The 25,871-nt window shown below is 36.6% G+C and overlaps 1 protein-coding gene across 2 annotated transcripts in view; it reads left to right on the forward strand.

The window, feature by feature from the left end:
* Positions 1–10,858, forward strand: part of LOC107561941 (XK-related protein 6-like) — a 24,685-nt gene extending 13,827 nt beyond the window's left edge. Inside the window, exon 3 of one of the 2 annotated variants that reach the window (XM_016246489.1) lies at positions 10,221–10,858. In XM_016246489.1, the coding sequence (XP_016101975.1) occupies positions 10,221–10,332 (112 nt within the window). In that variant the 3' untranslated portion in view covers positions 10,333–10,858. Of the gene's footprint in view, positions 1–5,170; positions 5,606–10,220 lie in introns of those variants that run through there. The other variant, XM_016246490.1, reaches the window with a different exon arrangement.
* Positions 10,859–25,871: the final 15,013 nt, after the last annotated feature.

Genomic DNA, 25,871 nt, shown 5'->3' on the forward strand with positions numbered 1-25,871 from the left:
GTTTACGCGGCGCGATGCAACGCAACGCGTAAAAAGACAGTATAAGTTATTATAATCCATAATTATGTCCCCACTTGACGCAACGAATGCCTCGTTAATAATGGGTTTTCATGTTTTTGAATCATCGCTCCGGCTGGACAGGGCATCATCACAATATGGTAGGGGCGTAACATTTCCGTCTCACGCTTGAGGTATTCGGCCAATCATAACGCACTGGATAGCTGGCCAATCACAGCACACCTTGCTTTTCAGACCGATGAGCTTTGTAAAAATCTACACGTTTCAGAAAGGCGGGGCATAGAGGAGAAACAATAATGTACAGTATGTGGAAAATAATGTGTTTTTTTTTACCTTAAACCGCATAAACACATTTCATTACACCAAATACACAAAATAATGTTCTTTTTAGCAACATCATATGACCCCTTTAATAGCAATCCTATTATTCAGAGACTCACATCTGTGACTGCTGGTATTTCTTCATTATGCAAAGAACAAAAAGAAAATACCTAATTTTCTTTGTGACCTGACTGAGACGAGTGACTGTTTGTAAAATGCACCGGATGTAGTGTGTTAAGTGCTGATTTATTTAGCCATGATGAGAGTGTGCTATTTATACAGTCATGAAGAAAGAATCTCTGATTATAATTCAGATGATATGGAGTTTGCTACAGGCTGTCAGGATAAAACGAGCAGCTGTATTGCTGTAGTGTTATTGGAGGATTTGTAAGAGTTTTCTTTCTATGTCTATGAGTTTGATACCTGCTATGGAGAGTGTGGAGATGTTTTGATCTAGATCAGTCACCTTAGACCTCAGGGCTGGACTGGTTGTGGTTGCATGTATCATGTAAAATTAAATCTCATACAGAATCTCTGACATGCTTTTTCATGTTTTTCAAATCACTGTAGAATAAGTGTTTATTACAGTAGTTTAATGACAAGACCCGTACCATTATCCCTCCTCCACCAAACTTTACAGTTGGCACAATACAGTCAGGCAGGTAACGTTCTCCTGGCATCCGCCAAACCCATGCTTGCCCATCAGACTGCCAAACAGAGAAGCGTGATTTGTCACTCCACAGAACAGGTTTCCACTGCTCCAGAGTCCAGTGGCAGCGAGTTTTACACCACTCCATACAACATTTGGCATTGTACTTGGTGATGTGAGGCTTGCATGCATCTGCATGTCCATGGAAACCCATTCCATTGCATTTAAAAAAAAACATTTTATATCATTAATTAAATAACATTTAGTGATATCCAGCAATATCACATGAGCAAAATTGCTACAGGCACAGCTTGTTGAGGCAGTGTTATTGTAAAGTGATATTGCTTTTATCCAAAAGTAAAAAATTAAGCAGTTAATGTTGAATAATTTTTGGCTCAAATTTGACAGTTGCTTTGTCTTTACTTGCTCCACCAATGAAAATAGATGAAGTACCTGTTGCAGTAGTGGTGTTTCAATCCTAAATGAGTCATTGTGTTAAACAAATTTTTAATGAACAATTCAATGATTCAATCACTTGCCATCACCTTCAAATGGAATTTGCAGAAGAGTCACTGAAAAATCTCCACCAGTAATGCACAGAAAATAGTGATCACTGTATTTCTATTCTCACAGCACAACACACTAGGAGTGTCCCCGACTAAGGATTTGCATAGTCGAATCTGTATTTTCGAATCTTACCGATAGTCGACTAATAGTCGAATCATGTGTTTGGGGGCGGGGGGCAAAATACATACCAAGAGTCAAGTCAGACATTCAGCAGTCATAAATACTGACGCACAGGGAAAATCGGACGCATCGCAGATACAAAAATAATGTTTTGGTTAAAAGGTAGTTAACATTAAACGTCAGCAAAACCCTAAGAATTCACAACACTTTTTACAATAGTGCTCTCATTATAACGTTATGTTCTGCATTTCTGTTTTGAGCTGCACGCGCTGATGATGACCAGTAGAATGAAGCATTTGATAGCAGGTTTTTAATCAATGGGATTTAACTCCTTTATCTCATATAGAATATACTTCGTTATTTATACAACATTACGTTAATATTACGACTTATAGGCTATCTGCACAAAATGCCCCGAATGCACATGAACGTGTCTGCACGGCTCTGAATGAACTCCTTTTGTGGACGCGTTCTTCACGCAACAATGTGCAGAAACACGGCAACTAAACTCTAAAAATTCACAGCGTTTTATTATAATAGTGTTCTCATTATAATGTTATGTATATGACAGTCCCAGTCATAGTCAAATTATGCATTGTTGTTTGTCCTGCTCTTGCTGCGCGCTGAAGAGATCATCACCGTACACTCTAAAAAATGCTGGGTTAAATACAACCCAGTGCTGGGTAAAATAGGGACAAACCCAACTATTTTACCCAGCACTGGGTTGTATTTAACCCAGCATTTTTTAGAGTGTAGTAGCTACTACAATGAAGCGTTTCACTGCAGCGCAACCAAATGCATCTTATACGAGATAAATAATATATACACGATATAGGCTATATAAACCGGCTGACATGTTTTCAAATCACTTGTAACCCCACCTGATCGAAAAAAATCCAGTCTTTCACTCTGCCTGTGTCATTTTGAGTCTTGTTAAATTTTTAAATCCCTTTTGCCAAGATGCTCCTCTGACGGTCACAGATTATGGAAAGTGAAACTTAACTTAAATCTGGTTGGATTTATTCATGCACGTTAAAATATGTATTTAAAGCTTCTTTCTTTTCAGATTCTTATTTACAGCATTATCATAATAGGCTGTATATTAACTTATTGGGAGAAAACCGGTAGTTCTATGTGAAATCAAATATTTGAGCACCCCCATATAGCCAAAATGGCATGATCATAACACCTCTGCGAATATTCAACTGTGAGATTGGTAGTCGAATCGGGCTCCTCCTATCGAAGCATCGAATCTTCGACTTTTCGGGGTCACCCCTACAACACACATTGACAGTAATATATTATTCCATTCGTGCGTATGTGAATGCAGGAGACCAGAAACTCAGGTTTGCTGTGTTCAAGTTCAAGTTGAATTCATTTCACAAATCACATGTGATTCATAGAATGATACATCATGTTGTGACCTCTTAACTGAATTAAAAGAACGCAAACTTTAAATCTGCAGGATTGCAGCATTGCAGTGAAGTGGAGTAGGTTGCATATTTTTACATTTTGTGTATATTATATGCTGAATTATGTTTCTAAAATAGATACTGCAGAGTGTGACATCATATTCCACCATTGCAGTGTCCATTTAACTTGGTCAAAGTCTAAGATACTGTTGAAAATATTTGACTAAAATTATGAGTGGACTAAAAAAAAGATGCTACATAAGTGTAAAAAAAAAAGTAAAATTTAACTTGTTTTTGTGCCTATTTGCAGAATAATTTAGTCTTTTGAACATACAGGGCACATTGATTGTAGGTGATGATGATTGTAGATAAAGCATTAAAAGCTTGGCTTCTAATTTTTTTTAATTGTTTTGACTACTTAATTTTTAATAAAAATGTCATAACTGGATCTTCCAGTGAAACAACAGACTTCTTTATGGTGGCGTATGCCGGGCTCCAATCAACAACTGATGGACAGAACTAATTCCTGCCCTGCAATTTTTCTTTTTTCGATAATCTGTTTCACTTGGATGTACATCACAATACAGAAGAAAAGATCTATCGCTGTTTCCGTTACATTGCAACTTTAAGAGCTTTGACTTCTGCGTGGCCTCCTCTCACTGAAAGCTATACTGAATCAAGAGACTCGTGTTTGAAATGCTCTCCTGCCCTTTGCAATAGGGAGGACTAACCCTTTTTGGATAGCGCATTAAATTTGGACGGTTCCCCTCAGAAGCAATGCCCCCCTGCTAAAACTGACCTAGTTTTAATGGAGAGCATTGCAATGACCATTCAAGCTGATAGTGCTTAAATGTAATGCCCTACAACTATACTCACTGCTCTCCACTCATGTGTATTAACATGTGTATTAATTTGCCAGAAGCGTCCACTTCCTCTCTTTCTTTTCTTGCCCAGATCTCACTGGATCACACAGTTTTTTTTTCTAGTGCATCTCTTTTGAGCTCTGTTTCTTTCTACTCTGTGCATGCGTGGGGGAGACTTGAAGCTTTCCCTCTTTTTTGTTGTTGTTGAATGTAATCTCACACGTTCCCAGATGTTGACATGATGCAGCAACCAAGGCTGTCAGAGGAAGTCCTCACACACCAATGTGTCAAGGTTTCGTTCCGTACTAAATCCTTATATGTATTGTAATATCTTATAAGTATAGTTCACCCAAAAATATGACCGGTCTATCACCATTTACTCACTATTATGTTGTTCCAAATTTGTATGACATTTTTCTTCTGTGGAATCGAAAATTAGATGTTTAGCAGAATGTCCGAGCTTCGTTTTTCCTTAAAATTAAAATGGGTGGGGCTGTCAAGCTTCAAAAATGGACAAATAAATAAATCAAATAAAAGCATATTCTTAGTCTCTTGAAGCCTTATGATGTATTTGTAGGAGGAGTTATTCATTTGATTGACAGCTGATGGTCACTATTCACATTCAGCTTCTACCATAAATATTTTATTTTTGTTCCATTGAAGAAAGAAAATGACAGGTTCAGTGTTATTATAAATTAAAACTTTAAAAAATCACTTCATTAATTTAAAGCTGAAATAAAATATAAATACTGGATGAAAAAAGAAAAATTATATAAAAAAAAGTTAAAGTGAAATCAAAATAAATGAACGCTAAATAGAAATAATTTCACAAAAAACGAACACTAATAAAGATGAAAAAGCTCATAGCAAAATGACTAAAATGTAAAAATGAAAATGAAACTGTAACTAAAAAAAACACTGTGCAGGTTTCAGCAGGCATGTGAGTGAAATGATAACAGAATTATGTAATTATCTTCAGAAAATCTCAGTTATACTTCACTTTTCACACAATTCCAACTGAAAGTCACCCATTACCGTCAGGAGACCTTAACCTTAATACTTGCTGCTTTGACACCTCGTCCACTTCCTCCAGCTTCTCTTTCTTTCTCCTTTTTTCCTTTCCTGTCAAACGAGCATGCAGACGCTTACGCATACAAACACTCATCCCGTGTTTTATTCCTAACTGATTTCACTCTCCCCCTCCCTGTGCTTGTTTCTAGCGGGTGCTGTGAGGCGATGACAGTTGTATTAGCAGTCGATTGCGAGGTCACTCTCGCTCAGATCCACTGAGACACAGCGGTACAGCAGAGGAGCAAAGCAGAAACAAGAGCAACGAACAGAAAGAAAGAGATATCCAACAACAGACAGCTGAATTTTCTCATTGCTAGTATTGTTTTTTCATTACTTCTTGTTGACCAAATCTAGCACACAGATAATTTAATTTGAGAACAGGGTCAGTGACATGACGATATACTGATGAATTTATTCAAAAATGCTTTAAAATGCAATTTGTACATGCAATGACTTGAACACACCTCTTCTATGATGACCATGAGAAGTGTTGTACACTTCAGTATGTGCGTGTATAATATATATTACAATTATATATATTATTTTTATTATTCAGGTTGTACTGTGATAATTATTTAGCTGTGAAATAAAATAATAAAACAGAAATTAAGCATAGAAAATGATTCGGCATATTACCAGTGTTATTTTAATATTATTGATATACTATTGTAATTTGTATTCATATTTTAAATTAGATTTGATTTTTATACCTTCTATATTCACTTTAATTTTAGTTACAGATTTGTTAATTTTGTTGTGTGTTTTTGTCATTTTATTAGAGTTTGCTGTTTGTTTTTTTCAAAATATGCTGTAACTTTATTTCCACATCTGCAGCTGATCTGGGATATTGTAGGTCAGTGAATAAATTCATGGATCAGGAATACTATATAATAGTTGTCTGTCCAGTGTAAAGCTTTTCAATTCAAGTAAGAAAGGGAACCAGCTTCCGGCTCTAATACAACTTTCATTTTAATAAACTGAAATTGCAGATGGAGAAGCACAGTGTTAGATAATTCCCTTGCTGCAAGCTATTTCTTAAAACGATGGCGACAAAATCAGCTTTGGCGAAGTCCCCACCATAAATGACAGTTGTGGTAGTTGAACATCTGGGAGGTCTCCTGACATATCTTTTGGGAATCCTATAACTGCACACAATTGCAACATCTTTGGCTGAAGAAACAGCATGAACAGTAAATGAAAGTGATATGCCAATCCAAGAAGACTGACCTGTCTGTTCTGCCCCGTGTAAGGAAAGCTGTGTTAGGGAATCCCCTCATCACTAACGCAGGCCTCTGCTCAACGTGACTCACATGGAGGTGCCAATCACGGCATCAGAGACAGCGAGGCACCCAGAGCTGGCTGTGCGTCTCCCAAAAGAGGAGGACACAGTCTGTTAATTCTACTCTATGAATAGACTGATGAGAAGCCTCCTTTGGGAACGTTGGATCCTTTGGGGAAAACATTTGAGCCTGAGTTTATGGGCTGTTGAATGTTTGCAATACAGATTCGACAGATGGTGCAGTCGGGTTGACAGTGGGGCACCTCGTCCTAGTTGAGAATTTCAATTCCCTCAAGATCGGTAAAAACTGCTGTTCTATTTCACAATGCCTCTTTTACGGGTGTATTCACATCCTTATAACCTTTATATGTAGCTAGCGTGATGTTTTCCTCCTTGACAGGAAGGACGGCATTGTGCACACACTATACCAGAGGCAGGGGCATCATGCACAGTTTTACTGAGGCAATTCTGGATCACTGGGTGCTCCAATTCAGATGGACATAACTAAAGAAAACTCTTTTCAACACTGAAATTATATATATGTATTTTTTTAAGTCTATGAGATGCGTTAGTCTAGGCAACCTGGTCCATATTCTGCATAATTTAATCCATTATATTATATTTAATTATAATATATATATTTTAGTATAATATATTTATATTTTAGCTTTAACACCATCAATAGTAACATTACCTCTCAGACACCAAAACGTACAGTACAAATAATCACATTGTATCTGATAATAGTTACTGTATGTAACTACAATACATACACACACACACACACACATATATATATATCTCTAGTTTAAAGTAAATGGTGCAAAAGATTGGACCTATATTTAATTATAATATATATATTTTAGTATAATATATTTATATTTTAGCTTTAACACTATCAATAGTAACATTACCTCTCAGACACCAAAACGTACAGTACAAATAATCACATTGTATCTGATAATAGTTACTGTATGTAACTACAATACATACACACACACACACACACACATATATATATATATCTCTAGTTTAAAGTAAATGGTGCAAAAGATTGGACCGATCAAATTTAGACACGTAAGTGGATGGCTTCTACCATACCTTATAAATACTTTTTTAACCTAAAATAATTGTGATATGTAATTTACTTAAACTCTCAGGAGACGCATGCCCTCTCAGTTTGAATGGGCATGAGGTGTGTACTGTACACGCTCCACCTTTCCAATGGGAAGAGAGAGAGAAAGGCATCAAATCACCTTCTCCCACTGGGAATACTCTGGAACTGTGCTCATCATGGTTACTATACTTTGACACGAGACCCCTGTGAGGCTGTGGCAGGCTGTTTGTATGGCCCCAGGCTGTGCGGGGAGCTGCTATATCTCTGAAAACATCACACTCTGCGCTGTGATGGAGACATGCAGGGAGATTGAGGAGGAGAGGGAGGGAAAGAAGGGGAGAGGAAAGAAACGGGGAGTTGACTGTAATGGAACTGAATTAAAGTGAGGGCAATACAAAATTAAACTGAGTTACAGTAAACTGAATCAGGGAATATATATGCACAATAAACTGCTTATTTTCCTCTCTTATTCATCTTTTGTTGGATGCTCTTTCCACTGTTCCTCTGTTATCAAATATTTGTTCAAAAGTTACTCGCTAGAGTGTATTACAAAGCTACATCAGGATGTATAGTATAACATTGTAAATCACTCATTATAAAGCTGAATGAAATCAGTGCAACAGCACGGCATCTGCCCAAACTAACTAGTCATCTGTCAAAACTGTCTTGTGCTATGATTCATAAAATGTTTTTAACAATTATATATATATATACATATACACTGCCGTTCAAAAGTTTGGGATCAGTAATATTGTGAAATATTATTACAATTTAAAATATTGGTTTTCTATTTTAGTACACTTTAAAATGTAATTTATTTCTGATGCAAAAATGCATTTTTTCATCAGCCATTACTCATCAGCCAGTCTTCTGTGTCAAATGATCCTTCAGAAATCATTCTGATATTCTTCTTTATTATTATTGTTGTAAACAGTTGTGCTGCTTTATATATGTTTTTGGAAACTGTGAAACGTTTCCATTACTATCACTTTTTATTGCTGAATAATAATGATATATATACTGTACATTCAGAGGAAATCAAATCTGTTCTGATGAAGAAACAAACTCGTCTACATCTTGGATGGCCTGAGGTCTGATTCATTTTTGGGTGAACTATTTCTTTAAATGTGATCTTTAGCAAATCTCAGAATGAATATCCATCCAATATTCTTATAAAAAAATCGTTCTGTTCCATTTTCTAATCTAGCCATACTTCTGTACTTACTACTTGAGCAAGCATGCTTGTGTCCATCTGTTTGAAAGCTAGCTATGTAACACTGAGCATTGTCAGTTTATGCAAGCATCTGTGATGAGGATCTCTCTCTCCCTTTGTTTTTTTCTCTTTCTCCTCATCTTGAATGGTTTATGAATCTTATACTGATGGAGATAGAAGGCTTCAAGGGATAGTTCATCCAAAAATGAAAATTCTGTCATTAATTACTCACCCTCATGTCGTTCCAAACCCATAAGACCTTCGTTCATCTTCGGAACACAATTTAAGATATTTTTGATTAAATCCAAGAGCTTTCTGTCTCTGCATAGGCAGCAAGAGAACTACCACATTGAAGGCACAGAAAGGTAGTAAGGACATCATTAAAATAGTCCGTGTGACATCAGTGGTTCAACCGTGATTTTATGAAGCTACGAGAATACATTTTGTGCACAAAGAAAACAACAAAACAACAACAAAAAACACTTTATTCAACAATTTCTTCTCTTCCCTGTCACTGTCTGTCACCATTCACAAGAGAACCACAACATATATCTTAATTTGTGTTCCAAAAAGGAACGAAGGTCTTACTGGTTTGGAATGACATGAGGGTGAGTAATTAATGACAGAATTTTCATTTTTGGGTGAACTAACCCTTTCAGTTTACATAGAGGGTCACTGCACAACATAACAGGCCTACACACTGTCTGCTGATGACATATTGACTGTGCATGCTTCATGGATGTGTTGTGATGATTTTGTCGCTGAAGGGAGAGCTGCTTTAAACCCTCACACACACATGCACATCATATGTGAATTACGACACATGTGCATTCACTGACATACACACCATTTACAGAGAAGGGACTGAAAAAACAGACTAGTGAGACTATGGCTATGTCTACATTAATCTGAAAACATTTGACAATGCATCTTTTTCTCTGCGTTTTGGCCTTTTGTCAACACTGAGACACCATTTTTGTCCTGTGAAAACAGAGCTTTTTGAAGATTCTCTCCCAAATGGATAAATTTGAAAAGGCCATTTTCACATTATAGTGTGAGTGAAAGGTATTTGAAAATGATGATGCATGCTTTGTAAAATCTTCATATTACATTCCTGAAAATATGTAGAATATTTACTTGAAATTATATAAAATAGTATTATTATTATAAAAGCTTGAAATAGCTTTCCCCCCCTTTTTTAATCCAAAAATGTTGTTTTTACTGTCAGCATCTGAATTAGATTTTGAGTACCACTGTATATTTGTGTTCTTACACATTTTTGAGGATTTCATGGTTTGTGACTCGTGACTGACTTTGTCCTTCTATGTTTTAAACCGTGAAATGAAAGCAGATATAATTTATTTATAAATAGACCATGTTTTTGATCATTTACAAAGCAGCTTAATATTAAAGCAGCTGTTCTATAGTGTACAGCATTCAAGCATCTGCTTCCATCCACATTCTGTGTTCTGTGCATTTCATTCACCCACCAACCCACAATACATCTGTCACCACGCCAGCTGCCTGCGGTGGAGGTGACATCAAAACTTTGATTAGGAAAAAAATTAATTTTCTGTTTCTCACATGCAGGAGCCCCAACAAGTCCCCCCCACCCCCTCTACCCAACTCCAGAAAGGTCTCCATCCAGGTGTCCAGCAAAGATACCTCTCAGAAAGTGTTTGAGGGTGATTGTCAGGGATGAGTGCTTAAGCTTGTGTGGAGGAGGAGTACGCCCACTGTTGGCGTCAGCGACTCTTTCCTGCTCAAAGCTGAGGCACTGGTTTTCCAGGACTTGTCTTCTTCAATTTGTTCTCAATGTGTCACTCTGACATTTATTTATTTTTCTAAAGTAGAATGCTTCAGGGACAGGGATGTCTTTATTTGAGAAAAGGGAGGAAAACCTCCCAGACAAGACTATGTCTCACTCAGTGTCTTTGGAGTGATAACACATCCCGATTTAATAAAAAAAAAAAAACTTGGATAATTGTATTTTCTGATCAATCCAGGCTCTCCGACTGAGGGTGTGTATCAGGGAAAGTTCGCCTGCATAAACGCCTTGATTTGATTGACATTTGAGGTTTTATTAGTTAGTTAATAATGTTCTTTCCCACACATATCTGTCCTAGTTTCTCTCTTTTTTCATCTCTTCCTCCATTCTCTTCTCCTCTCCACTGTTGTCATATAAAAAATTAGGGCTGTCAGTCGATTGAAGATTTTAATCAAATTAATTATGTGATATTTAAGTTAATTAGTTAAATTAACCACACATTTGCTGAGAAAAGACCTCACATGAAGATAAAAATGTTCCATTATTGTGGCAGATGAGTAAAGCAATAGACAAGGTGCTTTGTTTTATTTCCATTTCATTGACCATAAGTTTATCACTTGCATACAGCATATATAAATCCATTCATTGTGTTTGAGGTTGACTAAGATGCCATTCACATGCATTCTTTGCATTCTTGGATGTTTTTTTTTCAGTCTCATGTTTTTCAGTGTCTCACGCCATGAGCGCTGTGTTTTTATGAATACTCTGTGTCAGGTTTAATACTGGTGATACTTTTATAAATGTTTTGTGAGACTCAATCTGTCTAGCTGTTTTTGAACATTAGAACCCATCCAGTGTGAACATGACTTGCTCTCTGTGTGGTTTGGCCAGGCACATTGCCTGCAATAGCAGCTGGGGCTGCAAAAATCATGGTGGCATTTCAAGCTAGAATTTATCCAATGGTAGGAAAATTTCTTATAAAAAGGGAGAACATTTAATTACATAATATATTTTAATCATGTTTGGTTTATTTGTTTAAATAAGTCACAATAAATGAATGCAGGGAATTGACACAACTAAAAATTATTGCCAAGAGACTGCAAGAGTTAAAGGTCTACCTATTTTTAAAACATCTGCGATAATGAATAAAATACACAAAAAAGGCACACAAAAAAAAAAAAAGATAAAAGACATGTAGGCATATTTTTTTTCTTTCTAATACTTGTCTTGAAATGTTAATTACTTTTTGCTGTTGCATTACTACTTTCAGTAATAATGCAGGGACATCTTTCCAAGTTACTTAAAATTCATAAATTAGACTTGTTTGTACACTTCATGCAAAAACAACACATTTTGGTGTATTTATAATTTTTTTCTATTTATATACAGTCAGTAAATATAACTATCTATTTTAAGATCAAATCTACAGTTTGAGTTTGGGTTTGCGTGTGGATTTATTGCCATTTAATGTAAATGTGATTCACCTCATGTAAATTAGATGACATGATGAGCAAGTTTGTAATAATTCACAGTCTTGAGCTCTTCTTTCGTGACGTGCGTTTCACAGGACTCATACATGAGTGGTCCACATTGCAAGTGCAGTGCTATACCAGGTGAGCTATCGAGCAAGTTTACCATGTCAGAAAAGCCATACATATGTAGCTGGTTATGTGATGCAAATGCCAAAATGTATCAGTTTACAAAACATGCACTATGGTAAAATTCTTTTGAGGTCATAACATAGTATTGTGCATGGAACCATGCAAAAATTAGAACAACAAAGGATCCTGCTATAGTGCTCGCAGATGTAGAGTAAAAAGGAATCCAGTGTATTCATGTCTATTTCTGTAGGTATCCATCTCTGTTTCTGTGAGTATCTATAAACAGGGCTCGAATTGAGGCACACACTCCCAATAATAATTTATGGCTATGATTAAAAGAAATACTCAATGTATTAACCTCAGAAAACACTGAGCCACAGCTGTTATGCAACAGAAACTCTGTCAGTGTGAAAGCACAAAGCGAACCTGCTACGCTGCTGTTTCGCTTCCATACTGCCATTGTGCATTTAGTGCATCGCTGTAGCAGAGGGGAAAGTAATCAATAATGTGTTTTAGCATAGAACATGTGCCATATTAATATATTATATTAGCCACCCACTTGAGTCGGTTTGACCCCAGCATGACCCAACTTATTTCCAAGCCAGACGCACAATGGCATAAACCCCAGGCTGGTAAACAAACAAACTGTGTTAAACAGACCCAGACAGATATGTATTTGTTTGTGTAGCGAGGTGAAATTGGCTGTCAATGCACGTTCAGATACGCACACGCACACAACGACTCAAAGCTGCCGATGTGACTCACTGTGAATCATAGGCTACCGTGTAGGTGGACAAGCCAGCAGGAAATTATAATGTAATCCACCTCAAAATAGTGGGAGGCGGCCTACTACCTGCAGTATATATACGATGTGATGACCTGTTATAGACCTTTTTCTGCTGCCGCTGGGATTCTTTCCCAGGGGGAACATGCGAAAATCCTCTGCGTATCTTTGTATGAACACCTGACCCATAACGCCTGTGTTCCAGTATTAGTAAGTGTTGCTGATATAATATATCTGTCTGCGTGACTCACACAGCGAACACTAAGATGGCCAGTCTGTGTGAGTGGAATCATAATGTTTTGACAGGGAGCGTGTTTGGCGCACGCTCACTTCTTTTATGCTGGAACATAACGTGGTTGACTAACGGAATTGGACGTGGGTGATTGATGATCCAGAAGGCTTTGTCACCGTTGTATATTTGACCTTTTCCTCCTCCTCTCTTTACTTCATTTTCTCTTTCTCTCTCTCCTATCTGTATTGATGTTCATTAAACTGTGTTTTCTAGTCACAATAGCCCTTCAGCCTATAACCCCTATTTCTTCTTATTTTATGTCTTTTCCTCTCTCTCATTATTTGTACCTGTCTCACTTGCTTTGTCTTTGTAACTCCAGGCTCTTTTTACACCTGTATTAAAGACCCCATTAAATCAAGTTTTATGGCTTTCAAGTGTGTTAGCTTTAAGCTGATCTGTATGCTAATGTACCTGATGATATTTACCAACATACTAATTAAAAATGTACAAAAATTGTACAGACCAAAATTATTAATGGCTTATCCTGCACTACACAAATTAGAAGTATCTGCACTCCTGACTAGCAGCTAGCAGGTAACAAATCATGTTGATGACTGTGCTAAAGGCACCCAAACGTCCTGTTTCAATAGGGAAAAAGTCACCACAGGAAAGAAAACTGCACTGGTATTGTTTTATGGGTGATGAAATATCTTGTGCGTGTGTTTTTTTCTTTCTTTTTGGATGATGCAATCACAAGTGGTCAGCACTAAATACAGGTGTAAAAGGAATCCAAATAGTGATCTGATCATTCAAACTACATTTTAGTTGAAAACAAACATGCAGCTCCATATTTGTAGTCTCTAATTCATCCCAATGCATCAAGAACAGTGACAAAGGACCGCCTACTCCCTTGTCAATCATCCAGTTCACTAAAACAAAGGTTTTAAACAGCCCAGACTCTTTGGAAAAATATAGTTCGGAAACTAAATGTCCGGTGAGTGGCACTAAAAGGTTAATGATATGTCACATTTAAAAATAGTCACATTTAAAAAATAATGTATTACCTGCACTAAACTCTACTCTAAACCTAATGATAGTTGGCAAACAAGAGATAAAAACATATTTGCTAAAGCAACCATGCCATTTTAGCTGGCTTCTACAAGTCTTTGAGCTCTTCTTTCGTGACGTGCGTTTCACAGGACTCATACATGAGTGGTCCACATTGCAAGTGCAGTGCTATACCAGGTGAGCTATCGAGCAAGTTTACCATGCCAGAAAAGCCATACATATGTAGCTGGTCATGTGATGCAAATGCCAAAATGTATCAGTTTACAAAACATGCACTATGGTAAAATTCTTTTGAGGTCATAACATAGTATTGTGCATGGAACCATGCAAAAATTAGAACAACAAAGGATCCTGCTATAGTGCTCGCAGATGTAGAGTAAAAAGGAATCCAGTGTATTCATGTCTATTTCTGTAGGTATCCATCTCTGTTTCTGTGAGTATCTATAAACAGGGCTCGAATTGAGGGGGGATGCTGGGGGATGGCATCCCCCTGGTTGAAAAAAATTACAAAAACCATCAAAAAATACCCATGTTTGAGTTTTTACGTTTTTATATTCATTGCACAAGCAATGTACTTTTCTGAATATCATCGCATGTGCGCCAGCACAAGTGTGCTATTAATTTTATACAACAGTGCATAGCAACACCATGTTTCGTTGCTTGAATGAATCAGATTTTGAACGAATCGAGTGAGCCAGTGATTCAACGGTCCATTCAGATGGACTTACTTGTTTAGTTTCTAATTGAATCAGCCGTTTTGAACGAATCGTTTGATTTGAATGATTCAATAAATCATTTATTAAAACATGGACTTGCCGCCACCTGACACCTACTGATTTATCCATGACAGGCCTAAACCAGACAAAGTGCCAGCACTACCAGCACAAAAACACATTTAGCAAAATATTGACCAAAATTCCTCCATTTCAGGCACCAGAAGGAATTTTTTTTATAAATAGTTCATTTAATAAGGCAAATTTTTCATAAAATAAAAACTTTTTAAAATATTGCACAAATTTTGTAATCATTATGTAAAATTAGCTACAGGAACACCCCATCCCCCCTGAATTTTTTTTTTTTTTTTTTTACAATTCGACCACTGTCTATAAATAGCTATTTATATGAAAACTCTGAGGCACATTCACTCTACAGTCCTTGAATCTAGCTAGATTATGACTTTAGCTAGATAAAATCAGCCGTTTTGAACGAATCGTTTGATTTGAATGATTCAATAAATCATTTATTAAAACATGGACTTGCCGCCACCTGACACCTACTGATTTATCCATGACAGGCCTAAACCAGACAAAGTGCCAGCACTACCAGCACAAAAACACATTTAGCAAAATATTGACCGAAATTCCTCCATTTCAGGCACCAGAAGGATTTTTTTTTATAAATAGTTCATTTAATAAGGCTAATTTTTCATTAAAAAAAAACTTTTTAAAATATTGCACAAATTTTGTAATCATTATGTAAAATTAGCTACAGGAACACCCCATCCCCCCTGAATTTTTTTTTTTTTTTTTTACAATTCGACCACTGTCTATAAATAGCTATTATAATGATCTCTGTCTGTATGAGTGTTGAACGCTGAAGGATCTTTTTGAGAATGAAATGAAAACTCTGAGGCACATTCACTCTACAGTCCTTGAATCTAGCTAGATTATGACTTTAGCTAGATAATGATTTTAGCTAGATGCCAACTCTTACATGTAAACACAATCGTTAAGCACACTACAGATGGATTTTACCATTAACATTACCATTACCATTTTGAAAAGGTATTAGTGCATACACACATTTAGTGTGACACAGGGATGACATTTTTTTGTGTGCCAACTTGGAAGTTAACATCATCTTGGATGATTTTATAGGAGCAATAGGATTTTTCCAATGATTTTTGGATAGCTGCAAAAATAAGCTCCGTGACCAATAAAAGTTTATGATTCTTACGCAATTCTAAGCTAAAGGTTGGCTATAAACAAACTACATCGCAGTCTCGTGACTTCAATGTCACCATGACTAAGCTGCCGACAAATCTTTTATTCTTTATTTAAAATCTACAGAATAGTTTGCAAGAGCGTGATTATAAACACACTGAGGCTGTAAAAACGGCCTGTGAGTAGATGAGTTTTCCTGTTCGGTTTGATGACGTTTAATGTTCCTGACAACCTCTATAGTCCCATTTAGTCTCTCTTTAGCATCTGCTTTTTTCAGTCATGTAAAAGCTGAAAAAAATAACACAAGTGGAATATTACTAATGTATTTCATGTCATAGAATTAAACCTGAAAATATCTGACTTTATTTAAAGGGGTCATCGGATGCGACATGCAATTTTACAAGTTGTTTGAACATAAATGTGTGTTAGCAGTGTGTGTACACAACCACCCTATAATGATAAAAATCCACCCAGTTTATCTACTAAAATCTTTTCCCCTTTCTCAAATCAAGCCGATCTCAGATTCCTGTCTGTGTGACGTCACACAGACCCAGGCCCTCCCACGATAGTTGATTGACAGTAGCGTTTCAGCACAGACTGGACTGGTGTCTTACCTTAGACCTATGGAACTTATAATATGACAAAACTAATTGAATTTGTGTTGTGTAAATTTGAATGCTAACCTAACATATAAGTATATAAACCTTAAATGTTTAAGAATCACTTAAGCTACCTCTGGGCGGTTCATGATCAGGTAGATCTTGAACCGCACGCTCACGCCAGAAAACTACTAAATGGCCAAAAGGTTTCGTTTTTCGGAGATCATCTACTCTTCCCTGTGGATTACTACCTCTTACCTACTTTCTATAAGATCTGAATTTCTGCATATTAAATTTTAGAATATTGAATTTGATGTTCTCAATTTCCTCTTCATCTTGAAAACTTGAAGCTGTATTTTTAAAAACTATTTTTTTGTGTGCCAACTTGGAAGTTAACATCATCTTGGATGATTTTATAGGAGCAATAGGATTTTTCCAATGATTTTTGGATAGCTGCAAAAATAAGCTCCGTGACCAATAAAAGTTTATGATTCTTACGCAATTCTAAGCTAAAGGTTGGCTATAAACAAACTACATCGCAGTCTCGTGACTTCAATGTCACCATGACTAAGCTGCCGACAAATCTTTTATTCTTTATTTAAAATCTACAGAATAGTTTGCAAGAGCGTGATTATAAACACACTGAGGCTGTAAAAACGGCCTGTGAGTAGATGAGTTTTCCTGTTCGGTTTGATGACGTTTAATGTTCCTGACAACCTCTATAGTCCCATTTAGTCTCTCTTTAGCATCTGCTTTTTTCAGTCATGTAAAAGCTGAAAAAAATAACACAAGTGGAATATTACTAATGTATTTCATGTCATAGAATTAAACCTGAAAATATCTGACTTTATTTAAAGGGGTCATCGGATGCGACATGCAATTTTACAAGTTGTTTGAACATAAATGTGTGTTGGCAGTGTGTGTACACAACCACCCTATAATGATAAAAATCCACCCAGTTTATCTACTAAAATCTTTTCCCCTTTCTCAAATCAAGCCGATCTCAGATTCCTGTCTGTGTGACGTCACACAGACCCAGGCCCTCCCACGATAGTTGATTGACAGTAGCGTTTCAGCACAGACTGGACTGGTGTCTTACCTTAGACCTATGGAACTTATAATATGACAAAACTAATTGAATTTGTGTTGTGTAAATTTGAATGCTAACCTAACATATAAGTATATAAACCTTAAATGTTTAAGAATCACTTAAGCTACCTCTGGGCGGTTCATGATCAGGTAGATCTTGAACCGCACGCTCACGCCAGAAAACTACTAAATGGCCAAAAGGTTTCGTTTTTCGGAGATCATCTACTCTTCCCTGTGGATTACTACCTCTTACCTACTTTCTATAAGATCTGAATTTCTGCATATTGAATTTTAGAATATTGAATTTGATGTTCTCAATTTCATCTTGAAAACTTGAAGCTGTATTTTTAAAAACTGGATATTTGCTGTCTAAGATTTCAGAACAAAACATTTGCTGTTTGAGAATACGTCTTTAAAACTCTGCCATAAAAATATTTAGTTGTGTTAAATTTAAAATGTTTAATATTCAAGTTTAAAAAAGTCTAATTCAGAACTATGTTAAATGCCACATAATATTCTGTTTTGTTAAATGAAACTAATAATTCAAATTTACACAATACAAATTCAATTAGTTTTGTCATATTATAAGTTCCATATAGACCCGCCCTGAGTGAGCTGTCATCAGTCCGCCATTGTTTCACCATCGGAGCAGATGTAGACAAGAATGACTCCTAAGCGAATGAGGTGTTCTGTTGTTGGATGTAATAATGAACATAGCAGTCGTTCTTCTATTTTCTCCCGACATCTGAGCCGCTAAAGGTGCAGTGGTTTTCGTTTGTTTTTGAAGGGAATTCGCCCCCGATCTACCTAAATGTGTCTGTGTTCGCGCGAATCATTCGTGATCCAGCTTCACCTACAGAATAAGTGAGTATAAGGTTTTTTAATGAATTTTTGCAAATCGCCTTTCCTAATAACGTGCTCAGGGTCGTGGCTAGCAATTTTGGGCCCAATTGCCCAAATTATTGGGACCCCCCTTCTAATGAACAGGTTTGACTACTTTAGTACTTTCCACGAGTACAGATCTTAATGTTTAAGCATATAATGCTATTCTAGGGAATTGTGTGCTTCTAATTTTATACCAATAATTTGAACAGGACCCTTTTCTATTCGAACATGACAATGCCTCTGTGTATAAGGCAAGGTAAAAAAAAAAAAGGTAGATTCAGTCAGTGTGGAAGAACAAGTACAAGAACAACATGTATGTACAAGTCATTGGTGTTTGGTGCTGAGCTTTTGGCTCAGGGTCTGCATTTAAAGTCACACCAGAGGTGTTCAGCTGGGATTAGGACTTGGCTTTATGCAGACCAGTCGAGTTCTTCCACACTGACTGAATCAACCTTTTTTTTTTTTTACCTTGCCTTATACACAGAAGTATCTGGTTGCCATGACAACCTCATGTGCTTCCTGCTGCTGCTCTATGTAATCAGATTGTGAATTTGAAGATTTTCTATTGCAAAACTAAAATGTGTTTAAAAGTGCTTCTCGCCACATCTCTAATTTGACAGTTTACCATCTGATCTCACTCAGTGACTCTAGGCTACGTAGGACGGGACGAAACCATGCAGTGAATGGGGGGAGATAATTTTGCCGGAAATGCAGAAATAAGCCGTAATTTAGTTTTATTTGTAACTCTTTGGTAGATACATTTATAATTTCTATTGCATTACTACTACTACTGTTACTACTAATAAAACAGATCTCTGGGGGCCCCAAAAGTGCGTGGAGAATCCCTTAAGTCCTTTAGAATCGCCCTAACTTTCCCCCTCTTAGTTTCATGATGAATGCGGCTAAAGTAAACAGTCCCTCAGAGAGCGGCTCGAAGAGAGGGGCGGGCTCAGCAGAGCTCATTTGCATTTAAAGGAAAATACAACAATACGGCTTGCTCTGAAAAGAGCTGTTTTTGGCAAGATAAAAAAGGTGTTTTTTTACACTACCATTGAGAAATTTTAACCAAAGTATGTTATAGACTTTTCATTAAGACCCTAAAGAATCATATCAACTTGTGGAAAATGGGCATCCGATGACCCCTTTTAAGGCATTTGACAAAATCCTATTCATAAAACCTATTGACTTTAAGAGGATGAATGTTTTTTTCTTGGGTTTAGGTCTCTCTTTTTTTCACACACTGTTTTCAACATACTACATGATTTGGGATCCTAGTCTTTGATATTTGGGTAATGTATAGTTACGCAACCTTTGTATTCTTAGTGCAGCTCTGAAAATGGTGTGACACAAGGTCCCGGTATCCAGCAGCACTGCAAGCTGATGACTTGTCTGTCACCGTCTGTCGTCATGGTCAGACTGATTCATAGGACATACGCTCTGTGTCAAGAGACGCCCTGCGGTCGGCGTGCCTCTCCTCAGCCACCTCTGAGCTCACAGTGTTACAGTACAAGTCCACCAAAGTTAGAGCATCTGCCCCAGGCCCAACTACAGAGCCAGGAAGGTGTATTTTGATGGATGATTTGAGACACGGTGATGGCGGGAAACCCCTCTCAAAGGCATAAGAAATTAAACATCCACATAAAGAACTGCAGCGTCTTCATTTGTGAGCCATATTTTCGAGAGGCGTAACTGATTCTTGCTTCCCCGGGCATCCTCCCCTTGGGAAGCAATTCAAAACTGCACGTTTGTTCCCCTTATTATCTCCCAGCTAAGCATGTCGGAAATGGGACACGAGGCATTTCCATCCTGATTTGTGTGTTTTTGACAGAATAAACCTTTGAACGTTTGCATGAAAGCACCGTGTAAATGTTCTTGACGCAAACATCTATCGTCATCATAAAGGCAGCGCTGAGCTGCGAGGTGTCGAGGGAGAGGGGAACGCGATCAACGCACCCTCAAACGTTACAGATGCACTATCAAACACTCTTTACTCGCTCCCTCCTGAGAGACCTGCGTAGAGCAAAACAGCTGTCGTTCTTTTGTACGATGCCTTTTTTTGCTGCTTAAATACAGTCTATAATTATCCCCAGAGCACAAACATCTCCCTGCGTTCCTTCCAGCATCCTGTTCCCCTTCTGATTTACCTCTCCCACTTCTCCACTCCCAAACTCCCCTGTGTGGGAAGGCGGAGTGGATGTGTCTGGTAGGGTTTGTCTGGGGGAGGGGGTGCTTGTGAAATGGTATAGTCTGATAGATGGAGTGGGCATGAGACCGTGTGTGAGCGGAATAGTAAAGGAGCCCTGGAGACGGGGAGGATGGAGGCACAGAGCCAGAAAATTGCATTGCATATTTGGTGATTAGTTTACCTCATGCGTCTCTTTCTTCCCATCGCTCTTTTTAGTCTTCCTCTTCTTCTTTTTCCTCATCTTCATCCTGGTCATTCCTCTATTGCGCATATCATCCTTGTTTCTCACATTGCCTGTATCACAAGTCTTTTCTGTATTGCCCATATCACTTTTTTCTATTTCCTTTACTGAACATTGAGCTTCTATGACTTTTACAATACATTTTCAGTTTATTTGACATTTAAGAAATCATTCACATTCAAATTTTAAAATCACTGATGGCTGATTCCATAATGAATCTTTTGGACACATCTGTGAACTGGTTTAATCAATTCATTAAAACTGATTCATCATTTGCTCTCTAGTCTGACATCAAAATCAATATTATCCGATTAAATATTTTCAGAACATAACTAGAAAATTTATGTAATTTAATATTCATTATATCAATTACTGTGACTTTATAATAAATTGTTTTTAATTACTAAATATATTTTTATTAATTGTTCCATCCCTGGAGCACATCATTTTATTTAATTGTTTTTAATAAAAGAAAAAGAAATGCAGTGACCAAGCTTATTTCTACAATAATACAAAATCAATATGATTACATATTACAAATTGTTGCCTGTCCTGAATACAAAATTTCTTAAAGGGATAGTTCACCCAAAAATAAAAAATTCTGTCATCATTTACTCATCCTCATGTTGATCAAAACCTGTATGAGTTTCTTTATTCTGTTGAACACAAAAGAAGATATTTTGAAGAATATAGTTTCAGTTCTTATTGACTTCCATGTTTTGTTTTTTTTGTCCATACAATGGAACTAAATTTTTCTTCATTATGATATAAGGACGGTTCTATCACCCTGGCTTTTTTTTTTACTTTCCATTGTTTTGCATTGTTTTTTTCTTGTGGACTACATGTAAACATCTGTTAAATGAAATAGCTTACTCAGGGCAGTACTAAAATAAAAAAGCAACATGCACTTTTTATCATCCCTCTTATTTTCTACAAACATTTTGCAGATTCTGCAGGGTCTTTGTAAACGTATGACCACAACTGTGTATATTTATTATAGGAAACACCTTGTTCACAAACACATTTCTTTCAACTGTCTTCAAAGCTCTGCTCAAGGTAAGTATAGGCAAATTTCAGTATTCTCACTGCTGAGTACAAATTTTAGCGCTGCTCCCAAGTCAGCGATTCTTTGAGAGAAAAATGTCCTTTCTGAGACTTTTTCGCTCAGCCTTTGTGCAAAACAACACACTGAAACCATACTGTTTAGAATGACAAATTGCCTGCTTATAAATGCAGACACTAGCAAATGCTTGTAAGTTAGTGTGTTCAGCTAGTGTGTGCTGCCACCAACTGCAAACTAGCAGGCAGAAATCTAAGACCTCTGCGAGATAGTATTGATAATTGATTTCAATTGCCGTGCTGTCGCGAGGGTTCTCCGAAACTGTAAGCCACCTGCCGTAATTACAGTCTCAAATAGGATAAGTCTGCACAACGTGATTTTCAATGACTGAAAGGGAAAGACAGGCAGCCGCAGCATTCTCCTGAAAAGCAAGTAGGTCAAGCGCTTTCTTTTAATCCTGGCTTAGTGTGCACCCATGTCTGGTTGATGGGAGCTCTCAAAGCTCCAAAGACAGCAGAGAAAATCACGCTCTCTTCCATACTGCCAAAAATTGTCCATATTCCCTTTGTTTGGAATCAAAGGACGCTCGGCTGTCATTACGTCACTCAACTCCTGCATTCTCTTTGGACTCGGGTCTCTTTGAAACTCAAGCATTGTTTTTGTTGTATTTGCACAAGCCTGATGTTTGTTTAGTTATGAAACTCCACGGAACGCATCGGAGATGAAATCGATGAAAATAATTTACTGCGTACATAAAGCCTAATGATCATCCAATAAGCCAGCCAACAAAAATGAACTAAAAAATTAACTAAAAAGCTCACGGTTATTGCTTATTCGCAGCGATGGAGATGCATCGCCATGGGCATGAATATACATTTATAGCCTATCTGAGTGAAGAATCGGAACATCCCTGGCAAAGTCCCGGTGGCCTCTGATTGGCTGGTGCACTGACTCAAAAGGCCAAACTTTCTACACAATTAGCTGCTCTCCGGGTCCCCAGGGCAGAAACAAGAAATGCTCTCTGACCGAGATGATGGACTTGTATGTAAGGCACTTTTGTAACTGAGGATTTTGGCTGTAGAAGTGGGACATAGTGGCACAGTGTACAAGGACAACAGGTATGAGATGTGTCAAACAGCAGCGGTGGATAAAGGTCTGGAGTTTACTGCTGCATGCAGCGAACGTTAACTTGAACATTATCTTTCTGGAATATAATCAAATGTGCTCTCATGCTGTCAAAACGCATCATTTGTAGGGAATCAGATCTCATTTTGGAAGGATCTTCTTTGTGTTCGCATCTATGCTTGATTCTGCTTGTTGTTTTATACTGCCATTATTTCCTCATTTGTCTTGTTTTCTAGTAAAAATATCTAAACAAATAAATATATATACTTGAGAAGCAAAGATACTAGCCCTTGTTTTGCAAAATATACACACCATACAGTTTAAAAGTTTGGGGTCAGTAACATTTTTAATAATACTTTTGGTCAGCAAGCTTGCATGAAATTTATCAAAAGTGACCATTTATAATGTTACAAAAAATATATATATATTTCAAATTGTTGAACTTTTTATACATCAAAGAATGCTGAAAACATTTATTACATTTTCCACAAAAATATTAAGCAGCATAACTGTTTCCAACATTGATAATAATAAGAAATGTTTCTTGAGCAGCAAATCAGCACATTAGAATGATTTCTGAAAGATCATGTGACACTGAAGACTGGAGTAATGATGCTGAAAATTCAGCTTTGCATCACAGGAATAAATTACATTTTAAAACATAATACAATAGAAAAGAGTTATTTTAAATTGTAATAATATTTCTCAATATCACTGTTTTTACTGTATTTTTGAACAAATAAATGCATTCTTAGTGAGAACTTCTTTCAACAACATTAAATAATCTTACCTACTCCAAATTTTTGAATAATATGATATAATGATGATAATATTGAATAAAATGCCATTTTTTTCACATAAAGAATAAAATTGGTCCCCACAGATACATTATGTGATATCATCGCAATTTTGAGATATAAAGTAGTATTGTGAGATATTAACCCACAATTATGAGAAATAGCTGCAATTGTGAGATATAAAGACATATTGTAAGATATTAACTCATAACTTATGAGAAATAGCTGCAATTGTGAGATGTAGCTGCACATAGGCTTCCATTCATATTTCTAATGGGTTAAAACTCAATTATTTTTATGTGTGCATTTTTCGTTAGTGAATAATTAACTGATATCAACATTTTGTTGTACATGTAAACATCTCCGCCTGCTTCAGATTTCATCAGACTCCTCCCATACACTAAATATGAGGTACGAAGCTCTTTTTGCTTTGACCACATCCTCTTTTCCCCTCCCTCTCCTCAACATGAACTCATGTGATCCAGACTCTAGCTGTGATATGAGCGGGCGGTTGCTAATAGTGACAAAAGACCGTGAAGAGAATCAGAGCGTGAGGGACTCACAGTTCCATTGACTATGAGCCGTGAGGCAGTGCGAGACATACACGCACATATAGGCCTACACACTAAAACAAATTGACAAATGCTCTTTTTGTGCTCTTTCTAGAGATAGTTTGTATTCATGAATGATACTGAAGTTGTAATTTGGTGCCAACTGGTTAGCATTGAGTGCTAAATCAACATATTAGAATGATTTCTGAAGGTTCATGTGACACTGAAGACTGGAGTAATGATGCTGAAAATTCAGCTTTGCCACCGCAGGAATAAATAGAGTAATAATTATATTTTAAAATATAGTAAAAGAGAAAAGTTATTTGAAATTGCTGTGCATGTCTTTTGACTATTAAAGGTGCAGTTGGCCATTTTTTGTTTATGTTCTGGTGGCTGGCTGTAATACAAAGCTATTTTTTAAATGTCTGTCAGTGGAGAAAAAACTTCATGTCATGCTTCATGTAAAAGTAATAGTGTAGTTACAATATCTACCAGCAGGGGTAACTGACCGCGCTAACCAGACAAACCTTGAACTCTCGGAACCGTCAGATATTGCGGTCATCTTGGACTTATACTGACACCTAGTGGCATGGATGCAGCATCACGTAAACATTTTCAGTTAATGAGTTTTTCAAGCCTACCTTTTGTAGGTAGGAAAGCTGTTATAAGGCCACTTATATGACTGGATCCCGCATGCTTGTAATTAACTTGCAATTTAGATTTATAAATTTAAAGTTAATATATAATTAGAAATATATTAACTTTAAATGTATCACTGAATAACACACTACAGATAAAATGATACATTATTACACTTTTGTATGTTAGTCAACACATCAAAGTAAGTGTACTTCTTTAAAGCACAACAGCAACAAAAAAAAGTTTAAACAATGAATTAAATTATACTTTTAAATCCTTAAAATGTAAAAAAAAGAAGAAGAAAAAGAAAAAAATATTTTCATTATTGCAAAGTGCACTTTTTAAAAGATAATTAGAAATATATTAACTTTAAATGTATCACTGAATAACACACTACAGATAAAATGATACATTATTACACTTTTGTATGTTAGTCAACACATCAAAGTAAGTGTACTTCTTTAAAGCACAACAGCAACAAAAAAAAGTTTAAACAATGAATTAAATTATACTTTTAAATCCTTAAAATGTAAAAAAAAAAGAAGAAGAAAAAGAAAAAAATATTTTCATTATTGCAAAGTGCACTTTTTAAAACTGTACTCAAGTGTGTTAAGAAAGTCCTGAAAGTGTACATTCTTTAAATAGATTAAATTGTCATCATTTACTCTTCTGCA

This window comes from Sinocyclocheilus grahami, unplaced genomic scaffold (genome assembly GCF_001515645.1).
Source record: "Sinocyclocheilus grahami isolate Dianchi unplaced genomic scaffold, SAMN03320097.WGS_v1.1 scaffold799.1, whole genome shotgun sequence".
NCBI lineage: Eukaryota > Metazoa > Chordata > Actinopteri > Cypriniformes > Cyprinidae > Sinocyclocheilus > Sinocyclocheilus grahami.